The sequence below is a fragment of the Colletotrichum truncatum genome, assembly GCF_014235925.2.
Source record: "Colletotrichum truncatum strain CMES1059 chromosome Unknown Contig_0003, whole genome shotgun sequence".
Classification (NCBI taxonomy): Eukaryota; Fungi; Ascomycota; class Sordariomycetes; order Glomerellales; family Glomerellaceae; genus Colletotrichum; species Colletotrichum truncatum.
In genome coordinates, this window is record NW_027222400.1 from 3,423,416 (window position 1) to 3,448,120 (window position 24,705).

Genomic DNA, 24,705 nt, shown 5'->3' on the forward strand with positions numbered 1-24,705 from the left:
ATGATTACTGCACTGGCCAGAATGGCGGGGAGGTGACCCAGGAAAGATATGGAGCTAACCCAAACAGGACAAAACGGACAGCTCGTTTGTCACTTGGTGAGAGACTACGCGGATACAGTGCTCCCGAAACGCATACACAACAGCAATAATACCATACTCTCGACGACTCCTCGTAGCACCACCACGGTAGCTGGGGCAGTTCTTTTGCGCAGCAGCTGAAGGTTATCGAAGATGATGTAGTCGATTGCAATCGCTTGATTAGACGCAACAAACGACAGCACTTTCTGCCCAAACGCAACCATGGAGCGGGCTGCGTCCGGGGCCAAGTCGCTGTTCCCTCAAGGACCTAGCTTCACCCTCGAGGATTTCTCCAACCAGGACTTTGTGGTCCGCGAATTCGTCGACAACCTCGCCGAAAACGCCGTTCCTGCCAATCGCCGTTCTGGCCCTTCACAGCCTGCTTTCGACCCAAAGCCCCTCATTCGAACGTTCGAGAGTACGGCACCTCCACCTCTGCGCAATTCGTCGCTAACCTGACCCTTAGATGCTCTTTCGCAACTTGGATCGCTGTCCGAGGAACTCCAGGAGAAGGAATCGGAACTCCAGTCCAATGTACGGCGCGCTGAAGCCCAGCATGACCAGACCCTTGATACCCTCGGCCGGAAGCTCGACCAGTCCATGGCATCCTTCGAAGCGCTTGACTTGACACTGAATAACCCCGAGACCAACGACGACCGGAATGCGAGACATGAGGCGGGTGGAAACATTGCCGTGCAGATCGGAGAAAAGCTCGAGGAGCTAGACAGGAAGAGGAGACGCGCACAAGACGCCAACTTCCTCATTTCATGCTGGCTCGAGGTTAGCGAAACTGGGCAGCTCACGTCCTTGGAGGAAATCCAGAGGCAGGGAGGCGCAGAGAACAAGGTCCGATGCGCGGTCATATCCCGTCAACTCATGCGCATCAGCCAGCGCTTAGACCCGTCATCATGGGGTCAAACAAACGGGACGAATGGAGTCAAAGGAAACGGCGTCACTAACGGCGTCACCGGTACAAGTCGTGTGCATAACACGAGGGAAGTGCTCGAGAAGTTCTCTGAATCTCTGGAGCAAGAGCTCTTGAAACAGTTCAACAACAGCTACAGGCGCCAAAACTTTGACGATATGATGGAGTGTTCCAAGGTGTTGTACGATTTCAATGGCGGCGCCAGTGTCATTGCGACCTTTGTCAATCAGCATCAATTCTTTATCGACCGGGATCAGTTGCTCTCGGATGAGGTGACGATGGACGGCGAGACTTGGGAGCAGATCGCCGACCCGGACTCCGACCCCCCTGGAGTCGAAGCAAGCCTGCAAACATTGGTGGACGAAGTCAAGCTCGTCATGCAGGAGGAGTCATTTATCATCAAGCGGGCGTTCCCTTACTACGAGACTGTCTTGATCAAATTCATCCAGCGAGTCTTCCAACAGTCCATCCAGCAAAGGCTGGAAATGGTCCTGGACAAGGCAAACGAAGTCTCGTCGCTTGCATTTTTGAGATCATTGCACTCGTCAAGGACATATATCAGCGGTCTTATCGAAGATCTCAAGACCCACGGTCTCACCGAGCATCCGGAACCGGCCTCGCCGCAGATTTCGCAGACCTTGGACCAACAGATGGAGGAGCTATTCGTTCCCTACCTGGTAGGCAACTCGTACATTGACCGCGAGAGAAAGAGTCTGGAGGAAATGTACAACTCGCTGCTCTTCAAGTTCACAACGTACCATTCCAAGAGAAAGAGGGCACCAACAGGTTTCATGGCATCCCTGGCACAGCAGAGTTCGCAGCTATTGTCATCGGCCAAGGACGCCTACCTGGAGCGTCTTGACTCATCTGAATTGACGGTCACCCAGAAGGCTATGATGCTTCGTGTCGCCGGAATTCAAGATAACAACGGGAACAAGAACGATGTGGAGGTATCAGAGGAGGATGGTATCATCAGCGTGGCAAGCGCCAAGAGAATGATGAAGTGGCTTGCAGAGTCCGTACGAAGAACCCTGGAGCTCGGCTCTCCAGTCGAGACGCCCAAGGACGTAAACGTCCTTCTCAACCTGCTGCTTACGACCATGGGTCGCGTATACGTTGAGACGGCTTTGGATGCCGCCCTCGATTCGGCCTCCTCCCAGGAGAACATCAAGACAGAGCCTGACCTGACATACCTGCCTTCAATCCGCCCGGCCGTGACTATCACCAGCATCATGGAGCGCTTCATCACCACCGTTCTCATCAAGCTGGCCGAGTCCAATGCGACAGTCCGGCGCAACATGTCGTCGCAGACGAAATCCGCCATCGACGGCATCGAGCGCAAGACCAACGCCGTCATGCGCAGCTCCATCGACGTCGTCACGAATTGGGTGACCCGGTCTCTCGCCAACCAGAAGAAGACGGACTTCCGCCCCCGCGACGGGGACCTCGACTCCCTGCAGACCCCCACCTGCTTGCAGATCAGCCAGTTCCTGTCGCGCGTGTACCAGCGCGCGTCGCAGGCGGTCGACGGACACAACCTCGAGGTGTGGAGCTCCGAGGTGGCCGTCGCCGTGGTGACTCTCCTCTTCGACCACTTCAAAAAGTTCCAGGTTAACGCGACGGGAGGCCTCATGGTGGCGCAGGATCTGTCAAAGTACGTCTCGACAATCAAGGAGTGGTCGCTCGCCGCCGATGTCGAAGCTTCGGTCGAGCTCCTCGCCGAAATCGGGTCGCTCTTCATTGTCGGGCCGGAGGCCCTCAAGGAGAAGTCCCGCACGCTTGCGACGGGCCCGCAGGGGGCGGGAAGGAAGCTCTCCAAGGCCGATTTCAAGGCCTTTGTGCAGCGGCGTGACGATGCCAGTAGCGTCGGCATCCAGAGCGTCATAGCCGGGCTTTAATAAAGTCGTTTCAAAGGATTTTGTAGTTGAGCCGCAAGCAGCTCAGCGTCAGCGGGGATGTAATGGGGGAGGGGGGATTTAGGGGTTAGCTTTTTTGCAGTGTTAACGATCGAAATATGATACCAATTTTATGCGTCGCCGCAGCTGAAGAATATTGATTGTGTGAAGTGATGTTCTGCCCGAGCAGTCCTAACCCGCCCCTTTTTCTATTGAGATTTCTATATCATACAAAGTATTTGAGTCTATGTTTGTCCGTTCCGTTATACATGGTTTTACAAGAGTGTACACACATCACATCTCTCCTCCCCTTCAAACATCTTTTTTACACTATATTTTACAATTTTCATCACAGCAAAGCGGGCCCCGCGGAAGGTGCACCACCACCGCCAGCGCCCTTCTTCGCGACCGGCGCGTCCCGCTGCACTCTACTCAGTCTCCGCGTAGGCTTGACTGAAATCTGCGTGGTGACGGTGTTGACATCTGCAATCTCGACCTCAAAGACATCATCGACGCTAATATCCGACATCTTGGCGAGGCCCGTGAGCCGCGACAGATCGACGGAGGCCGAGAGGTTATAGAAGCTCGATAGCCGACCGCGCAGACCGAAGGGGTACAGGCCGTCGACGATGAAGGTGAACTTCTCGGGCAGTTCAGCCTCGCCGAAACGCCACGCGCGGAGGACGGCCTGGGCGATCCACTGCGTCGGGCCGTCTTTGTTGTCGACCTGTTTGATCTGGCGCTGCTGGGCCTGGAGCATCGGCAGGGCCGGGGCGAGGGTGGAGCGTGTGAAGGGGAGGAAGTCTGCTTCGGAGCAGTCCTGGCCGGCGAGGGATTGGCCTAGGGAACGCTCGCGCGCGAGGGCGGCGTGAATCTGCCAGTGGATCACGAGGTCGCCGAAGCGGCGGAGCGGGCTGGAGGATTTGGCGTAGGCGTCTAGGCCGACGGAGTAGAAGTGGGCCGGGTCGACGGCGAGCTCGGAGGTGCCGACGAGCGTGAAGAGCTTGTGCAGGACTTCCGCGGGGATGGGTTTCCCTTGCGCCGTCAGCGGGTCGATGTGCTGGCGGCGGAAGGCGTCGAGTTCGGCTGCGTTGCGGAGCGCCTCGGGTTGCGTGCTGTAGGGGACGGGGATCTTGCGCGCGGAGCACCATTTCGCGGCGACTTCGCCGGCGGTGTGCATGAGGCGCTCGACGAGGCGGTCTGCTTCGCTGGTCTTCGGGTGCGAGAAGCGGATGAAGGGGTCTCCGGACCACATGAGGGACGAGTCGAGGTCGTCCGGGTCGCCGATGGTTTCGACGGACTCGAGGGAGACTTCGGGGGCGGCGAAGCGGCTTTCAAAGGGCGGGAGTTGCCCGTTTGCGACGCGGCGGTGCTTGAGGGCCTTGCAGAGGCGGTTGAGGAGGAGGAGGTCGTCCTTGTCTTTCTGGGGGAGGTCGGCCGCCTTGGTGATTTGCTTGACGGGGAGTGACGGCTTGGGAGGCTTTCCGACCGCGAATCCGTCAGAGGTGGGCTGCGGCTGCAGGCCGGGGAGGATGGCGGCGACCTCGTTCTTGGGCACGTGCACGACGTTCTTCAGAATGCCCGGTTCGACCTTGTGGTCCAGAATCTGTCCCAGCTCGTTGACCTTGGCGCTGAAGGTCAGGGCGGGCTGGCCCGGGTCCAGGGAGAACTGCTGCTCGAGGTCCTGGGGCAGCATCTTGTTGGGGAAGCCGGGGAGATACAGACTCGAAGGGGCCTGTTGGATGCGGCGAGCGAGGTCGGACTTGGGGTCGATGCTTGACGCGGGGTCGGCGATGTGGATGTGGATCCAGTATTCACCGGGGTTCTCGGTCGGTTCGATGGAGAAGCCGTCGTCGACGTCGGTCGTCTGCTCGGAGTCCACGCAGAAGACGGTCGTATCGCCCCAGTCCCGTCTGTTCCCGCTGGCAACGTCGGGCCTCATAGAGCCGTTGACATCGATGAGCGGCATCTGCATGGGCGCTCCCCTGTAAACCTTGGTGTCGGGGAACCTGTACTCGTAGCGGGCGGGGATATCCCAAGGCGGGATCCAGCCGATCTCCTGGAGAAAGGTGAAGGCGGTCCAGTGAGCGAGCCACTCGGACTCGTTGTACATGTCCGTCAGTCGCAGGATGGTAGAGCCTAGGGTCTCGAGCTGAGAAGCCTTGGGGACGATGCGGTGGCACGCCCAGAGCTCCATGAAACGGATGTACTCGAGATCCTGCTTGTTCCAGAGAGCGAGGTTGTCGACCTTGTCCTCGCTCGGTCCAATCATGCCATGCGGCGTCCACTCCCTCCGTAGGCGGCTCGCCTGGATGACTCCACGTGCCCTCATAATGAAAGAGCCCAGGCTATTTTGCCTCATCAAGGAGACAGACGCCGCGGGGTTCTCCCGCAGCGCAGCACCCTCGATCAGCTCGCGGACTTGGTTCTCCACCTTGCGCAGGATGCGAATGTCGGAGGCGGACCGCACTTCGTAGATGTAGTTGCGGCGGTGCCATCGGAGGTTGAGAGGGCGAAAGCCCCAGTCATCGCGCTGCAGCGCGCAGTGCACCGCGTACAGGGCGTGGGGGAGGAATCTCTCCCCGACCTTGAGGTACTCTGGCAGCAGCTTCTCGGCCATCTCCTCCAGGCTCATGTACCGAGGTTCAACAGAGTCGGCCAGGAAGTTGCTGGCCGTGTCCAGCTGCTGGTGGGCGTGGTAAAAGGTTACGGAGTCGTTGCGGAACTTTGTTATGTGCTCCTGCAGACGGGCGACGGCCTCGAGCACCTCGGGGTTCTTCCGGTGGAAGAGCACATTGCACGGGTTCGACACGGGATCCTCGGGGATGACATCGACGATGGGCTGGAACTTTGCCGGGTCGATAAAGTTGGGGAGGGTGAAGAGCGTGGGGATGTTCTGCTCAGGGACGACCTCACCGGTGTTGAGGTAGAAATACTGTAGACCGTGGTGACGACCGAGACAGATGGCCAAGATGGGTAGGCGTCCAGCCCCGTATCTGCGGTTCATTAGCGAGACTGCCGGGTGCCATAAACATTCGCAACTTACCTCGTCTCGACCAAATCGCCGGCGACAAGCGCCGAAGTGGCGCTTCGCAGGTCCATCAGGGCATCGCCGTCGTAGAGAGCGCGGTTGCCCTGACTTTTTGTCTCGCCATCGACGTCGTCGTCGTTGCGGAGAGCATCGGTGGAGCCGGGCAGGACGTCCGGCCTGGTCAGGTAGTTGGAGAGGGGGATATCGGAGGTGGGCTGATCCCGAAGCAGGCGATGAGCTGGGATGTAGTTCTCGGACTCCCAGCTGCGCAGACGCTCACGGATGTCGGACTGAGATCGTATCCTCTCAATCTCGGCGGGGCTGAGCTCATGGGCCGGCAGACGGCGACGCTGGCGGCCGGAATCACCGTCAAAGTAGCCACCACGGTTACCGGAGTAATTTCCCGCGTAAAACTGCCATTGTTAACTTGATTGTGTATTATTAGATGAGTTCCTCACTCACCCTTGCAGTTTGAGTCCGGAGTTGATGAGTCTGTGGAGCAAGTCTGGAGCCAGCAGAGGGGAGAGACCTGCTGGCGGTGAGACATCGCCAACAGACGTAGGGACGACCCGCACTTTGCAGCATCTGGATGAATTGGTGATGTTGGTGTTGTGAGTTTGGCGGGTGGCGTTCTCACGACCGTCTCATCGCCTCTTGCCAAAATTTCGGTGACGTTGGCCACGCGATCCACAGACCCACATACGCGGGGTCACGTGATGCTTGTGAGCACCAAAGACTGTTTATGAGGGTGAGATAGATATGATGAGATGAGAAATTAGATGTATTCATATATGAGGTAACTGAAGTAAAATTCTCAAACACGTATAGCATCAACACTGTCATTCGCAGCCCTCATCTAAGAAATGGCTCATACCATTGTTCACACTACTTACAACCCACTCATGCTTCATCCCAACCTCTCAATGTTGTATAATCATCAGCTCGCACCCACCGCACTCAGTCTCACATAACTACACCCAGTCCATGGCATCCATATCTCAATCGATAAGGCTCTACATATTCCGCAGTTTCCAAAACAGGCAGTGGATACCACCGCGAGCGCCGGATCCGGTCCCCACTGATTTCGTCTCGCAGACGGACGGCAGTCCTCATGGCGCAAAACTCTTCGAAGACGTGGACGCCAAGAATTAACATGACATGTTGGCGCAGAATAGTCCCAACGCATGCATTAAGATCTAATTTAAAATTACAAATGCAATGGTGTCCAGAGACTTCTCCCATCCCTCCCGAGATTCTCGGCTCCGACAATCTCCACCCCGCTCCGCTTCCCGGTCGACCATCCGGCGCCGCGCCAAACTGGCCCGGCACTAGGTATGATCGCCACCGCTATATTAGCCCATGGTAGCCTCCAGTGGAAATCCACAGCATCCACGCACGATTGTACTACATAACATAGTAATACGGTACGGGACTCTCCCGCGCCACGTCCGGACCAAACTCCACAACCAACGTAATGGAGAGTATCATGGTATCTGCCGCATTGGCAGCTGCGGTAGTAATTCACCTCGAATAGGTATCGAGCAAACATAGCACCCCAAGCTCTCTCTGTCTCTCCCTCAGCCAATCTCTCCTTCCAACCCTCGTCAAACCTTTCAAAATCACCCCGAAACATCACAGGCAAAGAAACGTTGGGCGCACGTGGCATACCAATTGTCTCGGCGTCCGAGCTCTGACACAATTCAACCTCAATGACAGACGTGAAAAAGGAACGAAAGAGGGAGCGCTCAGTGCCGGGTCCAAGCTTCCACGATAACCGAAAACAGCAAAGCCCGACGACGCTGGCCCCCGGGCCACACAGCCACACACACGAACCATCAGCTCAGAGCTCAATGTAATGACATGACATGAACCCCGTCCGCCCAGTTCTTTTTTTTCGTCTGAACATCGGCGCAGTCAGACAGAACGCCTTGCTAAAAAAGAAGAAAATGCACGAACAGTTTTTCCGTCAAAATAGCAGACACAATTTTAAAATGAAAAAAGGTTCTGGGCCACGCCGAATTTCCCCCAATTCTTCTTCTCGAGCGCTTCTACGATGAGACGATGAACCGTGCCCCCCTTTCCGAGACGAGAGTGCCGACGTGGATGCTCAATAGTCTCCCAGCCTCCCAGGCCCAGACCCTAATACATCCATCCGTCCTTTCGTCATGACTGGAAAATCCCCATTTCGGCAGAAACAAAAACAACGGCAGTTGACATACGAAAAAACAACCGAAAAACAAAAAACAAAAACGGAACTCGTTCTTCCCGAATGTCAACATGATCCTCGTCCGTCCCCTCTGCACGTCCCCCCGTCACTCACACTCACACTCACACACTCCCCCCCATCATCCCGGTATCGATCTAGCCTCACGTAGTATAGAACATAACATACATACATGCAAAAAACCACCACCGCAGCACTCACAATTCAAGAAGAAAAATGAATCCCTCCCTAAACCCCACGCCCCGCCCCCTCTCACCCGTGATGTAACGAGCACCGAGCGCAGCCAGGCAGGCAGCACACACAAGCTAGCTAGCTAGAGCTACACTCACGTAGTAAAGTCCCGTCCGTTCCATCATGCTATATCGTCTCCACCATGGGGGGGTTCCCATGACGAGAAAGAAAACCAAAAATGCAAAAATCTTGCCCTTGGACTCTCAGACCATCACTTTCGTGTGTGTCCGGAGTAAATCAATGCCGCCTCACTTTCAACTCTCCTCCGCGGCGAAATATCAACGACGAACCGCTCTTCCCCCCCCCCCAATATCTCCACCACCTTCATATCAGTGGCTTAGTGGCTTGACCCTATCAAACCAGGTTCCTGGGTACAACTCTAAAACTCAGCCGTATCCGTCTCGACAGGCCACAACCCCCCGGTTCATCCAACGACGATCCCATTCATCTAATAGCGCCATGACCCTCTCTCTCAGTATGTATGTATGTATGTATGTATGTATGTATGTACATTATCACGCAGTTTTCTTACCGCTTGTGTTCTGTGACAAGGTAAATGTAACCCCCCCCCATGCGAGCTAGGCCACACGGACATGTCACATAATGATATCTAAAAGGGAAACCAAAAGATGAAGCGGCATTGAACTCATTTCTTAATCCTGGACAGCTAGAAAGCCGTTGCCAATGCTACGCTACACAAAAAAAAAAAAAAATAACACCACACGCCATCACCAAATCCTTCTCCTCATTAAGCAATGATCCGCCACTTAGACGGGGTCCATCACTCTCTGTGCGCGTGACGGTTAAAAAAAAATCTAAAAAATGACAAGCGGAAATGGCGGCAATCGCGCCATTCTCCCCTTTGATAACTCCATCTTCCCAATGCCCCCCCATGCGTCTAACAATCACTGTAAAATTTCAACTCCTGGCTGTGTAATGAGCCCCAAACGGAAATCGCTGCAAAGTGAATGATGACAAGAGAAAAAAAAAATAGACACTATGGAATATGTATACATGTTTGGTTCCGGGGTATTAGAAACAATACTGTTGCTGTTGTTGTTGTTGCTGCTGCTGCTGCTGCTGCTGCTCCTCCTGCTCATGTCATAATGCTGATGATTGCAATCTCATTGTCGGCAATCTTCCCGTGCATCGTAATATTTGCGGTTAAACTCGGTGGCACACTTCATACACCTTCACAATAAACGACATTTATGCAGGCCCACGCCGGACCTTGTTCCAAAAGCGCTTCATCACGCCTCGGTCGTTGGTCTGAGCGTTCCACTGGTCCATGGCCGCGAACTGACGCTCAATGCTCTCTTTCGACGACCCTTCGCGGGCGAACGTCGGCGCCGTGAACTCGTCCCGCAGCGCGTTTGATTGCGATTTCCTGCCCGGTGGGCAGCACTTCTGCTGCCAACCGTATATCTGATCTTCGTGCGCCCGCAGATCCGGTCTCGTCAGGGTCATGCGCAGCGTCATTTCCCTCGTCTCGGCCGGCCCCCGGGCGTACTCGTTGGACGGCTTGGGCGAGCACGCCCGATCTGTCTTGATCGGTGGCGGCGGCCGAAGTGCCGTAGCGTTTTCCACTGTCTGAGGCGTCTTGGGGGAGTCCGAGTCGAGCGACTCATCTTCACTGTAGATCGACGACCTGTCATCTGCCAGAAACGTGCGGAGTGTGTCCGACTCGTCTGCCAGCGCCGCCTTTGATTGTCTGTTTCTGGGATCCTTGAAGTCCCTTGCCGCCTGTGGAGACATGGCTTCCCTAGAAGGGAAGCCGAATTCGATAGCCTCGTCGAATTTTTGAGGCGATGCGAGATACACACGCAGCTTCAGGCGAGCCTCCGGGTCTTGGTAGTGGGCGGCTTCGGGATCGAAGACACCGAGGGCGTCATGCGGGCTGTATTTGGGTGAGATCAGAGACAAGGCGCGAGATCTCCGCCGGCCATGTCCGGGCGATGTGGCTTGGGGGCTGCCCGGGGCGTTTGCAAAAAGCGGGGATGACGGGTTGCTGGTGACGGCTTGTGTTGTGCCAGGGCGGTTGAGGGATAGCGAATTGCGACCAAAGGGTATCTTGGATATGGACAGGTGTCTGCGGAACGACGGCCTGCGCTGTTTCGAGGCTGCCGGCATGTCGTCCCTGAGGTTGGCGTGGTAGTCGTCTAGTTGTAGGCGCAGGTCCAGCTCGTCGTCTTCTTCCAACCAACGGAAGCTGTCGTAAAAGGAATCTCGCTTCTTCTGAGGAGAGACGGGCGGTGGGCTCTGGGGTGTCTTTTTCTTTTGTTGCTGCTTCTGCTGTTGTTGCTGCTGCTGCTGCTGCTTCTGGGATTCCATAGACTTCTTGGGCTTGGATTTGGGCTTCTCCTTCTGCTCGGACTTGGTCTCCATGGTCTGAGGTCTCACGGATAAAGTTGGGCTCCACAGTTCGTCCGGAATCACAACGCTGGAAGCTCTTCTCCTGACCTTGTAGACGGCCTCATCGGCCGGGTCGAGGATGATGTCGTGTCTCCGGTTGAGAGACGAAACAATCTGCTCTTCGGTGGTGATGTGTCTTCTCTTGATCTTGTCGGGGAGACGAACGTAAACAGAGGAGCTGGTAGAGGTGACCTTGGAACGACGGGAATTGCGTCTCTTGACGCGGTCGGTGACTTGATCTGAAGCAAGTCTGGCCTGTCGTGCTCTGCGTCGTTGCTTCAAGGTTTGGGGGTTTGGGCTGGTTTCCGGACGGTCAAAGTAGGGGTCGAGATAGTTTGGCGTTGGAGGGGCAGCGGGGGCAAGGCTGGCGAAGTGAAGCCGTTCGAGGGAGCTGAAGTACTGAGGAGGAATTTAGCATAGATACAACAAAGGCCATGGACGACTGAGTCAGGAATGAAGAAGTGAGAGCAAGAATGAATATGAGGAACGAAGAGGGTAGGTATGTAATGTCTCAACAGGAGGAACGGGCAGAAAGGGGAACGAGAAGGCGGTAGGTGCAGGGCGGTATAACTCCTGGGGCGCTATGCCACTGGGTACGGGTTCGCCAATGACTATGCCTGTGCCCCAAAAAGGTACCTTCCTGTTGATGCCTGTGCTCTCTCGTTCGTACCTGTGCTATGTGTCGCGTCGTATTGTGTTGGAGGGCGGGGGACCTTGCATTGCATCTGCTGAGGTGCATTGGGGGGGAGGAGGGGACCTTTTCTTTACACCACCCAAGGTAGCAGTAAAAGTAGTGAGATAGAGAGAGAGAGACAGAGAGTCTAGCGATGTGGCGCCGCGACTGGGTTGCAGCAAAGGAAGCACTTGCATCACTTGGACGTCAACCGCCAACGAGACATCAGATGCAGCAATAAGCTAAGGGCTACTTTGAGTGAGCTCGAGGGTTGGGGTTTGTAGTCTTGATTCAGCCAAAAGGTACTTGGGCTGGATGGATAGTCTCTCTCGCATCTGTATATACTTCCATACTATCGATGAAGGAATACTCTAGAGCTTGAGAACAGGCCCTGCCGTCTGATCCATGACTTCACGGAACAATCGAGACAGGAGGAAAAGGCAAGGAGCAAGATCAAAGAGCCATGGGCCTAGAGATGCAGGAAAGCGTCTAGTCAGGTCAGTGCAACGGCGGCGGCGTCAGTGCAGCTGCAGATGCAGGTGCATGATGAGAGGAGAGACGACCCAGGGCGCGGCGAACAGACAGCAGATACGACGCCATGGGGGAATAGCTTGGGAGACCACGCCGCACCAGAGACACTAATGGCGCATGCGGTCTAGTTGGTCCAGAGAAGGGCCACATATGGACTCCAGCGGCGCCCCTTGGCGGCTCGCAAAGAGGCCCAAAAGTTTTTTTTTTTTTTTTTTTTTTTTTTTCCATTTTGCTCTCACTGGAATGCGGGAGTTGACAAGCCCTAACACGCAGGTTGTTGCGATGACGATGGTGCTGAGAAGGGTAAGGCGGAGGACTATCATGGAATGGATGGAATGTATGGAATGGGGGGGGAGGAGAGACACGACGGAACTTTCGGCCCAGAGCCCAAAGACACACACACACACATCTGCAGAAAAACCCGCAGACGACTGAGACATGTCGTTCGGTGGTTTTGTTGTTGATGGCACAACAGCACGGAAACCGGCAATGGCTGTGATGTGTGTAGTCTGAGCAGGCTGATTGGTGTGCTGACAATCAAGAGGCAATATCAGGCCGCGCGCCATCATATTGAGACGACGCAGAGTAAAAGATGGGGTTGGATGGGACAATGAGGGGAGATGAATGTTGACGAGGTTGAATAACATCCCAGCAGCATGAGATGTGAGAAGCGGATTGGACGGGTTCGTTAGGTTGTGATGTGTTGTTCGTGAGGTTTGACCCGTGAACAACAACAAACAACATGACGAATCATCCAATGCGAGTACGTGATGGTAGATTCTCGCGTCTCTGTTTTCCCTCATGCTGCTGCTGCCTCCATATGAGTGCGTCTCGCTCACTCTTCAGCGGTTGGCTGCTGTTGCATATGCATAGACGCAGACCCAACCACATTTGGTCGGTTGCGGACTCCTCAAGAAGCAGTACCTGGCTGTGCCTGACAACTCTGCCGGTCCTGACTGGCTATCCCAAGTTGGTGGAGGTGATATGGAGGAGCTGAGTGCATGAAAAGGTGTGTGGGGGTGGAAAGATGAACGAACAGCAGCCAGCTTTGGGAGAGTACAGAGGGATAGATAGGACGAGGGGGCAGAAGGGCTGGGTGTTGGTTGGACGGAAAAAGAGTGGTGGTGGTGATTGAATGCTTCGTTCCCCCGGGCGCATGTCTCAGTGGATGACTGTACGTCGGAGCTGCAGCTCCTCCAGTGAAACAATATTGCGTTCGACGGGGGGGGATCTTGAACCCCCCCAGCACTAGTAAGCACCAGTAGGAAACCACTACAGCACCGCTGCATCACAGAACCACAGCACTGCACTACAGAGCAGCAGCAGCAGCAGCAGCCTCCCCACTGCAACTCTGCAGGCGGTCAGGTACCCCCGGGGTTCCGGTCCTAGGCCGCACAGTCTAGGCCCCCCCCCCCGCTCCCCCTGCCCTGTCATCTCAGTGCACCTTTGCCCTGTAAGGGCAGTGAAATCGTAGGCAAGGCAAGGGGGGCAAAGAAAAAGGTGGGCTCGGAAGTCGACCCCAAGCATCCAAGGGGACCCCTTCGACTCGCTTCTTCGCTCCCTATTGCGACTGGCCAGATGCAGGTACACGCTCTTGGGCATTCGCCGTCCATGTCTGTGTGCCTGAGCCCGACCCAGGGTTGTTTCTTTTGGGCTGCTGGCCAAGGGTGGTAGTAATTCCACCACCACCCCTGGTTCGGAAAAAGGCACTGGAATTTTTTCTCCTCTATGCCCCCCCAAAGAGACATGTCAGTGTGAAAGGAGAGACAACGCTGCCGTCCGTGTCCGTGTCTTTTGGGTTTGCTGACAGGGGAGAAGGGCTAAAAGAAAGAAAGAGGAATTCGGCACTTGCGCCCAAAGGAATGCGATCGGAACGGCAGATGGGTGATTGATAACTGATGGTTTTCAAGGGAATATCAGGGAGAAAGGTGAGTAAGCGGAGTGGAAGGGAGAGAGTATATGAGAGAAAATGGATGTAACAATGGGAAAATCATTGAACAATAGGGAATGAAACTGAAAACAATTGACAAAGTACAATGAGAAAATAATTGAACGGGCATTGCAAAAAATGAAAATGAAGTCATCGCGAAGTAACGAGACACATCAATGCTCACCTTTCTCTGAATGGCCTCGGGTAAGGCCTCAAACTCCTGCTTCGTCATCTCGACGCCGAAGCATGCCGTCGATGGTGATACCGGCGGCGGCACAACCGTCGTCGAGGACGTAGACGACGAGGAAGACAGCTTCTCCCTGTCCTTGCTGCTGCCGCCGCCGATGATCGTGGGTATCGTCATGGCCGTCACCGCCGTGGCCGTCGTGGCCGCCGTCTTCTTGCTGCTACTGCTGCTATTGGTCTTTTCGTGACTCTTTCCACCCCGTAATGTCCATGACGACGCCGTTGTTGCTGTTGATGTTGCTGGTGCTGCTGATGCTGTTGCTGTCGCCGTTGCTGTGGATGATGTTGCTCCCTCGGACTCGGAACTCGTCGGGCGGAAAAAGAATTGATTGTAGCTCTTGGACGAGTCGGGCCTCAGATCGTAGAGGGTCTGGTGATATGTCGATGACGAGGAGAGTTGGTGTTCGTGTGGTGGATGTTGCTGGTGCTGCTTCTCCCTCTCATACTGGCGCAGCTGTCGTAGGTCGGGAGAGCTGTAGCCATCGAGTCCGTGGTGCAAATAGTTCCAGAGGCCGTGGGACCGGTCCACGCTATCTTCGCTGGTCCTCACGCCCTCCGCTGTCTCCGCCGGGGCTGCCGTCTTGCCATTGTTCTTAGCGCCGGCGCCGCCCAAGCCGAACAAAGGCGCCATTGTCAACGTTGTCTCCGTCGGGGTCGTGTTCGTTGTCGACGACCAGGTGGTTACGCCTGTCGACTCGAGGCTAGACCGGGCAGACGAGTAAAAGGAAGGGTATCGGGGAAACGATGAGCCAATGGTGGTGGCGGCTGTGGTGGCGGAGGCGGTGTCTTTTTGGTTATTATTGATGGTCTTGTTGTTTTTGTTGTTGTTGGTGGTGGTAATTATCAGATGGTTATTGTCGTTGTTGGTGTCAACGATAAAGAGAGACGAAGCAATACCATCAGTAGTAGTAGAGGAATAAGACAGGAAGATATCGTCCGCGTCCGCGTCGTCAAGGAAACTTATGAGCTCATGACGGTCCACCGCCATCGTTGCCGCTGTCCAGGGTCGACGAGGGTGGTGGTCCTCTTCCTGGAGCTGGAGCTGGTGCTGGAGCTGGAGCTGGTGCTGCTGCTGGTCTTCCTCCCCCGGTCCCAGTCTACGAGTCGATGGTGACAGCGGTGATGGATCCCACGGTAGCTTGCTCATCACACCTCCAGCAGTGGCCATCATTTGGCCCTTTTTCTCACTTTCTCTTACTCTATACTAGTACCCCCGGCAAAGGTACTAAGTTAGTGTACGCCCGCGCCGCTGACTGCCCAGTTTTTTTTTTTTCTTACTACTCCTCCTCCTTCTTCCTCCACTATTGCTGCTGCTGCTGCTTCTTCTGTTGGCAGATGCTAAGATCGTTGTCGATGAACATCCACCATACACAATCCTCCCCCAATCGCCTTCGATCCTGCTGCCTTGGGACACTCGTTCCCCCCCAGCACTCCAGAGTCTCCGCCGGCGCCAACAAGCGCTGCCAAATCTGGTATTGAGCTGACCCAGTTCTCCCAGGGACGACCCTGTAGATGCGTGAGGGTCCAGTTGGGCCAAATGGCTCCACCGGGACGACAGGAATGAGAGGAAGACCGGGGTTGGTCGAATACGCAGCAGTGCAGGATTGAGGCCAGGGGAGGGGGGGAGGGGAGAGAGGACCGAGAATAGAGTAAAGGTAAGGTAAGAAGAAGAAGGGTATGGATTAATCCACCGACAGGGCTCTTTGAGAGGGATTACTGTGTGGTGTGCTGGGGCGGGGGGGAGGAGGCAATGAGCTCTCGAGAAAGGGTATTGATAATGTTGATCACCAACACTTTTGGGAAGAGTAGTATGTATTATGGGAATGATACCAATGATACCTCGGGCGACAGAACGTTCAGGGAAAGATTGCACCGGGGAGACGGTATATTGCACGTACCGGTATTTTTCACTATTTGGGAGCGAGAGCGGCGCAGCGAGGATATTATATGGATATTTATTCACTCACTCACTCACTCACTATCACTCACTCTTTCTTACGTGCGACTCTCCCGGAATGGGAGAAGCCTCCGTCCCAGCTTGGGGAAAAAAGGGGGTTATGCAATACGACAGAATCTCACACAAGCGCGCACACACACGCAGCAAGCATATAAGCAAATATATATAGAATATCTTTAGCGGTTCTGCAGGTGTCTCCGGTGTCGAGGTCAAGTCCCATGAGAACGAAGCTTCACACACACACACATTGTTTGTGGGTGTACACAACTTGGTAGCACAGCATACTCGTGTCTCACCTCCCGCGGTGCCTATTTGCTGTGTACCTGGCATTACTAGTGCTCTTTGGGTAGAAAACGTCCCGATTCCCAATGTAGTCAAGCCTCAGCTCGTTCATCATGGTTCTGGGGTCGACTGGTGTGGCTACACAAGAAACTAGCCGCATTTCCATCACGCGAGTCTCATTCCCCCTTGTGGCTCGTTTTGGCTGGTATCCGTACCTGACACCTGATTACATGGTAAATATCATAATTAATCATCCATGCTCAGTCACCACTTCGTGCTGCAAAAGTCGAGCCTCGCCGACGGCGCAGCAGAGAAATGCAGTGTAAACCGCTTTAGGCTGGCCGTCAATCTGTCAAGTTTGAGAGCTCCTCTGAAACCCTGTCTTGTTTCTTTCGCCCTTCCCTTTTCTTTGTTCGTCGTGTTACGGGCACGCGGGATCTGGATCCTAGCGAGGCAAGGGAAAGTTGCCATGTAGGTGAGAAGAAACGAATAGCCTCGAGACGACTGCCACAGCCCGACTCGGGACTTGGATAGAGCATCCTTGTCGGTGTCGAGCATGGGGATACGTCGGCCGACCCTCTAACCCAAGATTGTCCTCTGACCAAGATTATCTCCCTAACCGAATCATATCCAACAAGAGGCACAGTTTTGAACTACCATTACTTTCTTGATCCCCCCCGCCTGTTCACGTTTCATTTCATCGTCGCTGGGGAAAGTTGCTAATCTTTCTCGCAGGTGAGTGAGCACAGATCAGGAAATGAACCTCGCCTAAGTCCGATACATGCAGTAGTAGTACTTTTAGATACTGCTAAGAATGCACCACTACTACCACCACTACCACGTACTCCTAGTACCTTGTTCCACCAAACACAACACACAATCTCTTGTTTCCTTATTCCTCCCATCATCATCACAACAATGATTGCAATTTACCTGGGACAACCCTTGCACGACCTCGAACCAACCGTCAATCGAGAATGAACCAGGAAACCCGAGGAAAAAGCAAGCAAGCGACAAACTAAAAAAGACGCACAGCCCGGCGCCTACGGCCGTACCAGGCCCAGCCAAAAAAAACGGCGAATCACATCCAGATTCTCGTTTCCTCCCTTCCGGAACCTCCCCCCCCCCCAGTCTCCTTTCTTCTCCCATCTTTGGCCCCCATCCCATGACATCGGCGTTTTCTCAACCGCCACGCAGCCTGCCTGTGGCCGCGACGCTCGTCGATGGGGTCCTCCATGCTGTGCCTGAACGCCAAGTAGTGAAGCACATGAAGCTTAGCTAGCTCTCATCTCTCCAGATCCATCTGTCGCCAACCAACGAGCCTGCTTCCGCTACTGATTCTGGCCCTGCGGCCGCCTGACACGGCTGTATTGCCATAGACGGCATCCCGCGGTTCCAGCTTTATGTAGGTCTCGGTGATATCACAAGAACCCGGGTGACGAGATGCAGCTTGTTAATTTGCACTCGACGTCGCTAACGTAACACCATATCATGGTGAACCCTCCGCATCAAGTTATGATATGCACAAGAGAAGGAAAGGAAGAAGGGAATGACACGAAAGGTAGAAAGGGGGGGCACCAAAAAAAGAAACCAACCTGCTTCCCCGGCAGACGGACGCAATGGAACCTCACCACACTATCTAGCCGCCGGCCTCGTGTATGCGTCCGCGGCACCTTACCTTGAGATCCTTGGAGAGCTACTCGTGAGGGTTGCAACCACCCCGACGCGCCGGACAACCTGACCACGCGGTGCGGCCCCCAATAGATAGAACGAACACACGCACACCACACACCCACACACATACACACACACAAATAAGGATACGCGACCCTCCATTTCCCTTCCACCGGAGCTTGGCGCATCATCGAGTATGACAAGGCGGGCCAGGCATGTTATGGCATGATGGTTGATGATGGCAGGTCTCCCCGACACCCTGGGAGAGAGAAGGGGAAGGGCATAAATCACATCTGTCAGCAGATTACATCCCATCCGATGCGACCCCATCCAGTTCGTTGCCTTATTCAACGGCGGCCCTGCTTTTTTTTTTTTTTTTCTGTCATCTCATTCCACTTTTCCCGTCAAAGCACGACCACCGTCGCCTTGCCATGGAACTATTTGACTTATTCTTTGCCTTGTTCTGGTTTACGAGCCGCTCCAAATAAGGAATCTTATATCGCTGATCATATAGCAAATCTTCCGGGAGAAGGCTATTGAAACCCACGAGGGAAAGAAGAATAGTCACGGCCCATCACCCTGCTCACAGTTAAACCTTAAAAAGATATGTTGATTTCCTGATCAAGAGAGGATGGACCCGCGATTGGCACGTTTCGTCGCCGTTTCGTACAGCAGCCGGGTCCATCACTCGCTGTAATGGGAAGCTGTATTATTGGATTCTAGATCATATCCGGATGCTTCGATGACAAGCTTTTCCAGACTTTTCCAGTCTCTTGCACATCATCATTACCCGGCTGCCAAAATCTCCAATCCACGTTGCCAGGGGTCTGAGTCGGATGCAGGCCTAGACCTTGTAAGGCTCCCACGGATACACTGTCTTCCGTACGATGATTGAAATGTCTATCCCCCGGGAAGAAGCCAGTCTCGTGGGCAGAAACAAAATAAACATAAACATCCGCTTCACGACGTCAAGAACAGTCGACAACCACCAAACAATAAGAGGGGGGGGCTTGCCGCGCGCACGACTCGACACCGGCATACCTTGGCCGGAAACGAGTCAACCATCCCCGGTCACTCCCCTCTTTTCATTCAAAGGGTGATATATTACGGCGCACTGCTCCGACCTTGTCTCCCCGCTCCCAATCGCGTGTTTCGATACGAAATAGATATATATGAAGAAAAAAAATCATATGAATTAGTCCCGCTGGTCCGGATTGTTTCCGCGCACCAGCCGGAATCCAGACCGGGCGCGAGCTCGATGCCAGCTTCTGTCTAGCACAGCACACACACACACACATACACATGAACAAGGCTCTCTTGCAACGGTCCCAAGATTCGCACTATCCACCGCGCTAAACCCCGGAGAATCGGGGGGCCCGTTGTTCGTGTCCCTATGCGCCGTAGCGCCGTCGAGATATGCAAGGTCCCTTATTCGTCTAGCGGTTTTCTGGGTTCCCGCTGGGCATTTGGTGGTGTAAATTATGCGGAAAACCCGGAGCCTCATCTGTACCCAACAGTCTCTGTATATTATGTACGTACGCTAGCTCGTCGTTGTCATGTAAGGTCCTCCACCCCTGTAAGGCTCGGGATTTGGATGAGAGTGAAGAGAGGAGGAATCTGAAAGCCCCGAGCTTCCACAACTCTTCTTCACAGGGGTGATGGATTGCTCGGCGGTGTGATCCGTACCCACGACAACTTCACCGCAGGTTCGGCATGTTCCATAGCCGGGAGGATCTTCTGTGGAGGGGGATGGAACTCGAAACGCCCTGACGGGATGTCCGAGGAGGAGAAGGGGGAGGAGGAGGAGGACGACGACGACACCGCAACTCGCCTCGTTTTGTTGGTGCCGGGTTAGATGGCCTGGATCGCAAGCGAGAGAGAGAGAGAATGCAAACATTCTTCCCCTTTTCGACATTCCAACAACAACACTAGTTGTCGGCAACCGGGTCCCGGCGACCCTTGATGTCGCAACAGGAGCCCAAACTGTCGCCCTGCATCACTACTTTCTTTTTCCTTCTTCAAGTTCTGACATTTACAGGCCGGGGTTGCATTGAAGCGACCTGGGAAAACTGAGGGAAAGAAAGAAAGAATTGAAAAATCTTCACCGCTGGCCCGCAATCCTCGCGGAATCCGTCATTGGGATGCGATTGCATTCATCCTTCAGTTTGGCCAGCTAGCCCCCCCTTCCCCCCGGCGGCCGAGGTCTGGACAGCTGGCAAGTTGAGACTTGGCTAAATGCGCCACGACTCAAGGAATTAGGATGGAGAAGTCGAGTGGTACGAAATCTGCGTGTGCTACCTCCCGATAACCATCCGGCAAGATGCTACTAATTCAAATGGTGGACGAGGGCGAGTCAGCGAGTGCTTGTGCGCACTCCCAATCGAGACTCATCCCGCTGTCAAATATGGCAATTTTAGATTCGAATCGGGCCACGCTCCGTGGATCGTCGTCTCGAACCAGAGGCATATCCAAGTAAAGTCAGACCATCATCGCACGTGAAGCCAGAACGTCCTGTCGTCTTGAACACACAAAAAACACAAATATGTCGTCGAGTTGAGGCAACCACACTTCAAGAGACGCAGAAGAACGAGCCGTTCAGAGCCCTTCCCGCACCTCCGTCTCTTTAACTCGACCGCCACAAAGTGCCACAGGGAGGTCCGCCTTGCCCTCTTGGTCCAGTACGAGGCACACGACTGGTCGGTCCGCTCGCTGTGGGCGCAAATTGGCCCCTAGCTCCCTGCAACGTCCGAGAAAAACCCACTCACATTTATTGTGTATGTGACTTAATACGCGGTTAAACAAACATTTGGGACAAATTTGTCGAGATGTCTGTCGTACAAGTCGAAATGGCCAAACGGGAGGCGGTTTCCCGCATGTTTCAGGGAAATCCCTCAAGACTTGGTTCATCCCACCCTCTCATCCCATCTCTGTATACATGAGCAATCTTTCTGACAACCGTCACAAGTAGCCACAGTCCAGGGGTGAGGGCAGGTTGCAAGATAAGGCAAAGCAAAAGCCAATCTCAACTTCATCTCGACTCCCAGCCCCGGCGTCCTCCGGAATGTTACACCAAGGGACACTACTGGTTCCAGGTATACTGCAACCCTGAACACACACACACGCACACAACTCCATCAGTCTGACGGTATACATAGTCCTTGAACCCTCGCGAACCGTGGGGCGGCAAGTACCCATCAACAAAACCGCATTCCCGGGAACGAAATTTGACATTTCGTCGACGAGGCGCGTGACCTGTCTCTTCTCATTTCGTGCTTCCCGGAATCCCAGGTTTCCATGTCTAGCCAAAAACCTGGAACCAGACCAGGAAGAGAGAACAAGAACAAGAAGAGAAAAAAAAAGAGTCCCACGTGCCCGCTTCCAAGTTTGCTAAACCCTGAAACCGTCCGGAGATACGCGTCCTAATGAGATGCTAATGAGAGAGACCCAAGGACGAGATTACACTCCCCAGATATGTCAATCCACTTTAGATAGAAGAGCCCCCCTCCCCCCCCCCCGGCCCAGTCTTGCCGAGTGTTTCTGCCGCCGAACCGACGTGCTGGGTGACACGACACTGCCACCCGCTGTCGATCCCATGGGCAACGGCACAGATCACAACTTGTCCTCGTTCGTCGCCGGGTTTTCCTTCTTGTCAGAATTCTCGGTTTGGTTCTTGCCTGGTGTCCCTGTTCCCAGCGGTCAGACGGGTGATGGGAACTTATTTTGGGTCATCACCTGAGCCGACGTCATGGTGTAGATCACTTGCCGCGCCCCCTCCAGTTGGGGATTCTTCTGCCACTCCGCACTTGTTGGAGTCGATATGTTTCGTGCAGCACTGCTTCTTTTGGTTCTGTTTATCATTACGTTTGGCGTTTGAGGAAATTCTGGCGGTATGAGGGAATTTTGCATCTTTGTAGTAGTTGTATGAATGAAGTGAGATCTCCATCATGAGCAATCACTCAGCAACCATCTGGAAGAGCGGAGGTGATGTTTGAGACAACAAACGATTGCTACAACATGATATATCCCTTCAGTCACGATTGCTGTAGGCTGAACGGCTTAGAACACCATGAGATACCCCTCATCGAAACGGTCGAAGCCTCATCAAGTGAGAATCATATACTAGTGTTCTTACTGCTCCGTAACAGCCGTCTTCTATAGTCTCCATTGCAATCCTCAACATATGAGTATAAATACTTGGAATACACACTTTTTTTTTTCTTTTTCCATCCCGCAGATACCCTTAATATGTACAACTCAGAGCACCCGGCCTTGCATAACCCCTTACGTAGACGTAACCAGTAGCTAGCCAAACTCCAACATCAACAACAGCAACTCGCCGTCTCGAGGAGCACTAAAAGAGACTCGGGAAGTTGGTCTCGGGCACGCCGTTGAAGCAATCGACGAGTTCTTCTGTGAGACGCGGCTAAACTGCTGATTCCGCCCCTTGTTGTTGCACCACCACTTGGCTGTAACGCAAACATGTCCCTCATAAAATTCCAACAATAAAGGGAAAAAAGACAGAAAAAGCATTTTTGCAAACTTTTCAAAAACCAGTCCACTCAGTCCAATGATTGTAACTCGACTTCCCTCACGCCAGAGTCTCGCCGGCCCGCAAGCGAGTCGATCGGGTCGTGGTACTCGTACACCTTGTTCTCCTTGTCGCGACCCGTCACGGCCGGTGCCGCAAACGTCGATATGCCCGTCTTGCGGTCGTACGACCTGTACGTGCTCGCCAGCCGCTTGCCGCCGCCCCCGGGGAGGTCGACGACGAACTGCGGCGTCATGAACCCGGCAATCGTGCCCCTGATGCCGGCTTCCAGGTCGAGGATCGTCTGCAGCGGCGTGCGAAGGTGCTCTGATTTCCGCACCATGTCGTGCTGGTAGACGTAATACTAGGGGGACAGACAGTCAGCACCACTTTGGTAAGTTTTTTTGCAGAGAGGTTAGAAAGTCTCTACCGGGAAGATGTTGTTGTCTGCCAGCTTCCGGATCAGAGCCGACATCGTCGCGACGTCGTCGTTGATCCCCCGCAGCAGGACCGACTGGTTCCGTACCATCACCCCTGCTTCAAATAGTCGTCGGCTGGCTCTCTCTGTAATCCAGGAAATCTCGTTCGGGTGGTTGAAGTGCGTGTGGAGGGCCATGGCCTTGCCGGCTCGGCGTGATTTGTCCGAGACCGAGATGATTGTGTCGGTCCAGACGTCGTTGGGGTCCAGGATGCGGGTTGGACACACGGCGAGGCCCTTTGAAGCGAATCTGAAGCGGCGGATGTGAGGTATCGAGATCAGTCGGTCGCCAATCATCTCGATGTGGTGAGGTAGGAGCTGATATGAAGTCTCCGCCCGAGACGACAATGTCCTGGATCTCTGGCGTGCGCTCGATGTAGGCGAATACCTCCTCCCATCGTGCGCGCCCCGGCTTGAGGGATGCTTTCTCGACGCTCTCGGTGTTGGCGCCGACCGCATAAGAGCGAGTGCAGAAGATGCAGTAGGTCGGGCAGACGGAGAGAGCTTCGAATTGTCAACCGATGTTAAGTGGACACGGAAGTTTTATAAGATAGCATTGCAGTTCTGGTTGGGCTTACGGAGAAACAGAGCCTTATCAGGATATCGGTGAACCAAGCCATCAACAGGCGAGTCTGCTTTCTCTTCCAACGAGTCAAGCACCAGCCCTGGGTGGTCAGGTTGCATGATTGTGCGGGTTGGTATGAATTGTCTAAATATGGGATCATTACGAGGATTGCTCCAGTTGATGCGGCTAAGGGTGTACGGCCTATCACAGTCAGTGTTAGTTGAGCTCCAACACTCGAGGAGTAAGTAGCTTACATTACACGAACAGACATGGTTGCATCCGAAACCCCGTCAAAGACGTCTTGGACCAGCTGTTCGCGGGTTTCCATTTTCTCGGTATTGCCAAGAGCAGGAACTTCCTTGGGCAAAACCCTTTCGAGAAAGTTGCGCAACTTTTTTGGTCCTTCAACCAGGTTCTTGACCTAAACACACCGCGTCAGTTTGCCATAATGTCAGTTCATGGGCTATTTCAGCCTTACACTCCATCGATAGCTGATGAATTCGTTCACTGTCACATTCTCCCAGCCAGGTACCTTGCGCCAAAACTCATCGACTGGCTCGGGAGCCGGTCTCGTACGATGTGCGGCGAGGTCATGAACCAGGGGGCGTTCTACAACCCTCTCTGAAAGCGCGGCGTGGGCAGTCTGCATGTGACAGAAAGTTGCGACCCTGCAGATACCATGGATACGACCTATTCGGGTCGAACGGGCTGCAGCAACTGCCATGTTTCTCGTGGACATCATCCTGTCTTACAGGTCTGGCCACCAGATAGTCGCAGATAATAGACCAGCTGGCCCCTGATTCTGCCAAAGTATCACCTGATAGCCTGCTTCTTCTCCAAGTGAATTCGATAATGCGTCGTGTTGCGGGCGCGCTTACTGATAGCGCTTAAGCTGGTAACACGAGAACCGAGATAGAGGGGTAGCGAGACGTTCTCTAACTGTCGAGAATGAGGAAGACTGAGGTATGATATGGCAAGTCGGGGTAAGACATGGCAAGAGGGAAAAAAAAGGGGCCCCCAAAATGGGAAGCGCTTTTGGAAGTAT

At 54.2% G+C, this 24,705-nt stretch overlaps 4 protein-coding genes across 4 annotated transcripts; 1 reads left to right on the forward strand and 3 right to left on the reverse strand.

Moving 5' to 3' along the window:
- Positions 1 to 300: 300 nt before the first annotated feature.
- On the forward strand, positions 301 to 2,901 carry CTRU02_205853 (exocyst complex component protein; the record flags this gene model as incomplete). The annotated part of the gene is made up of 2 exons (XM_036722925.1): positions 301 to 496; positions 545 to 2,901. The coding sequence occupies 2 exons, from the start codon at positions 301 to 303 to the stop codon at positions 2,899 to 2,901; spliced, it is 2,553 nt and encodes an 850-aa protein (XP_036585223.1).
- Positions 2,902 to 3,247: 346 nt separating this feature from the next.
- CTRU02_205854 (mitochondrial protein cyt-4) lies at positions 3,248 to 5,905 on the reverse strand (the record flags this gene model as incomplete). Its single annotated transcript, XM_036722926.1, has 1 exon — positions 3,248 to 5,905. The coding sequence occupies one exon, from the start codon at positions 5,903 to 5,905 to the stop codon at positions 3,248 to 3,250; it is 2,658 nt and encodes an 885-aa protein (XP_036585224.1).
- Positions 5,906 to 9,593: 3,688 nt separating this feature from the next.
- On the reverse strand, positions 9,594 to 15,344 carry CTRU02_205855 (mucin; the record flags this gene model as incomplete). The annotated part of the gene is made up of 2 exons (XM_070204628.1): positions 9,594 to 11,195; positions 14,115 to 15,344. The coding sequence occupies 2 exons, from the start codon at positions 15,342 to 15,344 to the stop codon at positions 9,594 to 9,596; spliced, it is 2,832 nt and encodes a 943-aa protein (XP_070061732.1).
- A 7,304-nt stretch (positions 15,345 to 22,648) lies between these two features.
- Positions 22,649 to 24,384, reverse strand: CTRU02_205856 (l-lysine -aminomutase; the record flags this gene model as incomplete). The annotated part of the gene is made up of 6 exons (XM_036722929.1): positions 22,649 to 22,981; positions 23,048 to 23,392; positions 23,442 to 23,599; positions 23,674 to 23,861; positions 23,915 to 24,081; positions 24,139 to 24,384. The coding sequence occupies 6 exons, from the start codon at positions 24,382 to 24,384 to the stop codon at positions 22,649 to 22,651; spliced, it is 1,437 nt and encodes a 478-aa protein (XP_036585227.1).
- Between the last annotated feature and the right edge of the window lie 321 nt (positions 24,385 to 24,705).